Source organism: Pinus tabuliformis, chromosome 2_1 (assembly GCF_031772625.1).
Source record: "Pinus tabuliformis cultivar Carrire ecotype Pingquan chromosome 2_1, CPIR1, whole genome shotgun sequence".
NCBI lineage: Eukaryota > Viridiplantae > Streptophyta > Pinopsida > Pinales > Pinaceae > Pinus > Pinus tabuliformis.
Window position 1 is genome coordinate 675,383,838 of NC_142299.1, and position 6,000 is coordinate 675,389,837.

At 36.7% G+C, this 6,000-nt stretch overlaps 1 protein-coding gene across 3 annotated transcripts in view; it reads right to left on the bottom strand.

Annotated features, from left to right (window-relative positions):
• Positions 1 to 5,756, bottom strand: part of LOC149202397 (uncharacterized) — a 74,562-nt gene extending 68,806 nt beyond the window's left edge. For 2 of the 3 annotated variants that reach the window (XM_089403169.1, XM_089403168.1), the window contains exons 1-3: positions 5,676 to 5,756; positions 3,395 to 3,527; positions 3,010 to 3,113 (exon numbers count right to left, since the gene is read on the bottom strand). In XM_089403169.1, the coding sequence (XP_089259295.1) occupies positions 3,010 to 3,113; positions 3,395 to 3,527; positions 5,676 to 5,725 (287 nt within the window). In that variant the 5' untranslated portion in view covers positions 5,726 to 5,756. The remainder of the gene's footprint in view (positions 1 to 3,009; positions 3,114 to 3,394; positions 3,528 to 5,675) is intronic. The other variant, XM_089403170.1, reaches the window with a different exon arrangement.
• Positions 5,757 to 6,000: the final 244 nt, after the last annotated feature.

Below are 6,000 nucleotides of genomic sequence, written 5' to 3' on the forward strand. Positions count from 1 at the left end.
TGACCGGGCAGAGCAGCATGAGTTAAGCATGTGCTGGCAACACCAGCCTAGTAGACTTATTCCATGTGCTGGCACTCATGCATTAGATCCTTCCCACAAAATGGATTGGCAAGAGCTTATGATTTGCAACCAATGCTACTTGGGAACGGGAGCGAAAGCGGGGAGCGGGAGCAAAAACAGGAGCGAGAGCGAAAACAGGGGTGGGAGCGACATTTTCAGAAGCTCCCGGTTTGGGAGCGAATCCCGAAGTGTTTTTTATATAATATATATATTTTTTATATTTTGATACATATATGTCGACAAAAACATGTAGAATAATGAATTAGATATAAAAAACATAAAGAACAAAAAAAAAAAACAAAACAAAAAACAAAAGCAAAAACAAAAACATAGATTGAACCATATAACAACAATCATCTAGAAGTTATAATCTTCATCAACCACGTCCACAAGTTAGTAACATACAACATATTGAGTCTCATGATTCATCAATCTTAAAGTTTCAAGCTTTCAAAATTCAATATATAACATTTATCATCATTGATCACCAAAGTTGTACTTGTAAGCTAAAACCATTACAACAAATAATATCTAACATGAAATGAAATGTTATAAAATGAAATGAAATGAAACAAATTTCAACTTTAATGAAGCATCATATTCATAATTCATTACTAATGAGTTATAATTGCCAACTTCAAACTTAAATTGTCATATAGTGTCTAAAAAAATATCATAATAAATATGAAAGAGTCAATAGTTATAAAATCTACTAGAAACTAGAAAAGAGAAGTAAATCTATTATCTATTTCTTATGCTTGGGCCTCTTGCCACCACGAGAAATGTCTAATTTTTTAGTCTTGTTGGAAAATCAGGATCTTTGTCATTAATATCACCCTCTAAGTATTAATATCCAGAGGTATCTTTGTCATTACCTCTGTATCTATATAGGGATCTTTGTCATTAATATCACCCTCTAAGCATTAACATAAGATAGAAAAAGCATAGCATGTCAAGTCAAGATTTTGTTTGAGTGATGCGTACATTTTTAGGAGGGTCATGATAGAGGTGTTCGACAACCAATGTCACTAACATCAAGGTACATAGAGGGATTGGTGCTCTTGATTAAATATGAGTTGCATACCCTAATGTATGACAAAATTCAATGGAAACATTGCAATCCTGAAATCCTGAAAAATTGATAAGTCTGCTGGATTTTGAATGAAATCTAAAATTCTACTTTCTCCATATGAAATCCAATGAGGCCGGAACTACTCTCAAACATCCTGAGTCATTTCATGGTAATGTTAAAAATTTAAATAGAAGGATGAAAATGAAGATTAAGGAGAATGTCACTTTTACTTTAAGAATTTAACATTACCATGAATAGCATATCAATACTAGGGCCTAGACTTGATCATTAAGCTGCCCCACTCAAAAATTATATGTTTCTTTCAAAAAAAATTGCATTTCAAACATTACTACAAAAAAAAATTGCAAAAAAGGCAAAACGCTCCCTAGAAGGCAGGGAGCGAAAAAAAATTTAGGGAGCGCGGATTGGGAGCAGGATCGAGGGTTGGGGGGGGGGGGGGAGCGCGCTCCCCCGCAACACCGTTTGGAACTCTATTGATGGAATGATTCCTAGGAGGATACCCTTAGCCAAGGGCATATTGCAGCTTGGGCTCTTAGGCACGAGTAGTGATAGAGGGCTGAGATGGTATCATAACCCACAGGTCCCAAGACTTAGGCGGCATTGGGATCCAGGTGAATCTATTGAGGGCAGGATTGGCCAGAGGATTTTCTGGGATCCAGGTATCGAAGGATTCATTCAGGATCATTTAGCATGGAGACATGGAATAACACACTGGTTTGTATGGGATCCTGGTATCATAATACAAATGCTTTTGCTATGGAAAGAAGTGGATTGCTTGAGGGCAATCAATCTTTGGGCGGGAGGTTTTGTAATATACCCTTTTCTTGATATGTTCAAAATGGATGGAATCTACCCATGGTATTTGCCCATGGTATTTGCCTTCGTTTTTTGAGGAAAAATAATAAAATGAGGTTTCTGGAGAGTCCATCAAGCCTATTAAAGGGATAGGAGCTAGGAATTTGGGGTATCTTGAGTTTATATATCTTATTGTGTTTTTCTTGAGAACTTGGCATGGCCAGTTCCAGTTTGATCCCAAGGACGAAAACCCCGTGGGTGTGATTTGTCTGGTGGATCCATCCAGGGTCCATGATTGTGCTTCAGTTTTTTGTTTTCTCTTTTGATGAGCAGTTGTGCATGCCATTGCAAGGGCTTCAATATTATTGTATGGGCATGTACTATTTTCTTCAGTTAATAATATAAATAAAGGCTGCATTTCCAGATCCCGTTGTGTTCAGTGTTTTGATTGCAAGCATTTTTAACTAGAACACTAAAGTGTGCTAGATCTTTAAAAATTTTAAGGTTTGGGATCTTACAGAACAAGGGACATTTTGAAGGATACACGGTGACCTATACTAGTTGTTAGAGGAGAAGGACATTTTGGAATATTTGTCTGATCTAGTTCTGAGTTAATTTTGGTTTGGCAATAGATGTATCTTTGTGATAATGCCTATATTAGAGAGTTATGACTCCTTAAAGGAGATAATGTAATGCTGTAAAGCATCTGCAGATTGTAATCTTGTTTATTATATGCAAATAGAATTGCGAAATTTTTTATTGCACATAAACCAAACAAAAAAATTAAAGTGATAAAATGAAAAAAAGTAGAGCTGTACTCCAATATCAGCATTTAAAATGCACATGTTATTCATGATATATTCTAAGCACAGAATTTGAATGATAACAAGGCTGTTAAAACTTAATATATCTATAGACATTGAGCATCTAGCCTGGTTAACAATCGTTGACAATACGATCATGGAAGATGATTAACAAAAAGTAATGCATAGTAACCAAGCTAGTGTATGACCGTAGATGCATAGGCAGTAGAACCATAAAGCACTTGATGCATAACCAACCTCTGCTTTTCAATAACAGGGACGTGAACCACCACTATTTCACAAAAAAGCTCAATAATTTCATACACATCCGTCATGTTTTGCTCCCATACAATTTTCTCGACCTGAGAGTGACATAAATGATGAAATTTAGTTGCAAAAAGTCATTTCTGTACCTCTTTTCACACAGGAAATTTTGCTTCATGGAAATTAGATATTAAAAGAAAGCAGATCATTCTCAAAAAAATTATGAATGTGCGAAATTTTCTTCTAATACTAGGAAATTCACACTTCACTGATTAATGCCCTCTCTTACGCATACACTCATAACACTGATTAATGCCATCTCTCACACATACACTGCCCTCCCAAATAAACTGCACATATAACTGAAATTGTCACACACCGAGATGTAAGCTGCAGCCTCCTTCCCAGTCAGAAGAAACTCTCCAATCTCCTTATGCATTTGCTTTAGACGATTCGTGCTCTTTTTTCTCAGCAACTTGATTCGTGAAATAGTAAGCTTCAACAAGGTTTTGCTATTCAGGAAAACATTAAGTGGTCATTGTTCAGTTGAATAGATGACAAAATCTAATGAACCAATAAGCTAAGGCTGCTTAGGTCTTAATCAACCTAGTAAAAATATAGAAATTCCGAACTTCTTTGCAACCAAATCTCGTCATACACTTGACAATAAACAGGCAGCTGGGCAGTGATGATATATTATAATGTTCATATAATTTCATAAGCATTAGGGGACCATGATAAGCCAAGTTCTGTTGGTAATTGATGTCAAATTTCATGTTTTCTCATGTAGAGGACCCGGGTAAGTTTTTGAGGGAAACAGAGTAAGTTTGTTGTGAAGACAAATGCAGCAGATTCCACGTTTTGTGGTCATTAGTTCAATTCCCAATCCCAAAGAGACAACACACAAATTAATCCTAAACAGAGAAATAAGCCTGCTTAGGTTAATGATCCGGACATTGAATGAGATTTTTTGTATTTTATTCCAGTGTTGCCATGTACATATGATTTTCATGTGCGGCTTGCAAACTGCAATTATCAGATGATAACCATACACCACACCTACATTGTACGTGTGGAAACAGAAATCCATTGCTGGTATTTGGGCTAAGGTCTATGAAACTAATATGGAAATGGTCAAGGAGGAAGGGAGAACTCAAAACTAATCATCTTTCTATTACTTTGTCTTATGAAAACAGTTGCAAAGAACTTTTCAAAATGAGAGACAGTTCCCAAATCTATTAACATTGCAGCTCAAAAGTGATAATCCTTCCTCTGACTATCCACGGATTTACTTTCGGAGAAAATCTACTTCAGAGAACATTTGTGACAACCACCCAAATTACCTCCTTTCATCCACTATGGGGCACTGGGGGAGTAAAATGTCCCAGAGCCACTCAGTTGAGCAGTGCTAGGGCCATCTGGTATTTCTACTTAGCCCGTACCACCCAGACTCCAGATCATCTCATGTCGAGGACGCCTAGGTGGATCAAAGCCGCTAAGTAGAGCTGCCACTGCAGAACACCTACTCAGAGATGCATCACTATTTTCTTTCCTTCTAGCATGAATTCTTCTGCCATGGATGCTGGGAGCGCTTCTACTTCTTATTCATTTTCCGCCCCAACCACCATAAGGTGCATATTCATGTTACCAGGGATTATTCCTAAGGCCCTATCAATCCAGGCCACTCTGCAGAGAACATTATTCTAAAACAACTTGGTGTTAACATCTGCACTATTGATTCAGATGATAAGCAGGGATAGCTCCTTTCTCTCCCCTTGTGGCAGCTAACTTTTGTCGCAGTATGTGTGTCATTACTATTTAGTGGCCGCCCTTCACTTTCTAGGGCTTTCCTCTTTGGTATAGCCAATTTATACACCCTTATTTAGGACACTTTATTTCATGTCATTTTTGTATTCATTTTTCGTTTCATTTCAGTTCATTTTATAGATGCTTTCAGCATCTGTCTCTCTTGCTTGGCTACAATTGCTGATTGTAATCACTCCTCGATTTAACCTATTTCGGTCGCCGGTAAAAATTAAGACAAATTTCAATTTCAATCTCACAAAGCGGATGTATCATTCCTGTTGCTGGTTATGTCAATTAATTTCCAAAAATCAGAGTAATTATGCATGCCGAACGCTTATTATGTGTAATCTGAAATTTTGATGACAGTTTCCAGCACTTATCTGGAAACACGAAAGGTTACATAAAGGCAAATTCTGGACACTTATCCGGATCAATACTTTCAGATAACCATTGGGAAATGAATGTTTACATAAAGGCAAATTCTGGACACTTATCCGGATCAATACTTTCAGATAACCATTCGGAAATGAATGTTTACATAAAGGCAAATTCTGGACACTTATCCGGATCAATACTTTCAGATAACCATTCGGAAATGAATGGACACTTATCTGAAACAACATTTTCAGATAATCATTGGGAAATGGAAGGAAAACAGAAATATTTTCAGACCAACGGTATGAAAGCAAAGTTCGATAGTTCAGACGACGAAACATGGTAGGCTATTGTTACTGAGATTTAGTATTAAGTTTCAACAAAGACCCCTAAAATCACAAGTCATCTTCCAATGTTGCAATCACAACCACTCTATAGACACCCAAAAAAAATATAAAAGGAAAGGAACATAATCTTACCATTTTGCTCCATCGAATCTATTATTGAAGAATAAATCTAGCATATACATGGTCGCTTCGATCTGTTCTTTCCCAAAACAAAATGAATGCAGTAAAAAAACTGAGACCCAGATGATAATCGCATCAAAAGAAACAGACCCAATTTCTCAAAGTTGTTGCAGAAAGACATATATCCTTATAGTGTTCTTCCTATACTACTACAGTCCCGGATAGACAACCCAATATTTGCAAAATGGGTTAGAGCTATATCCTTCTTTCCTGTATATTGGTTGAGAATGATTATCGCAGAAAACAGGATTGAATTTGAATACCCTGCAACGTGAAA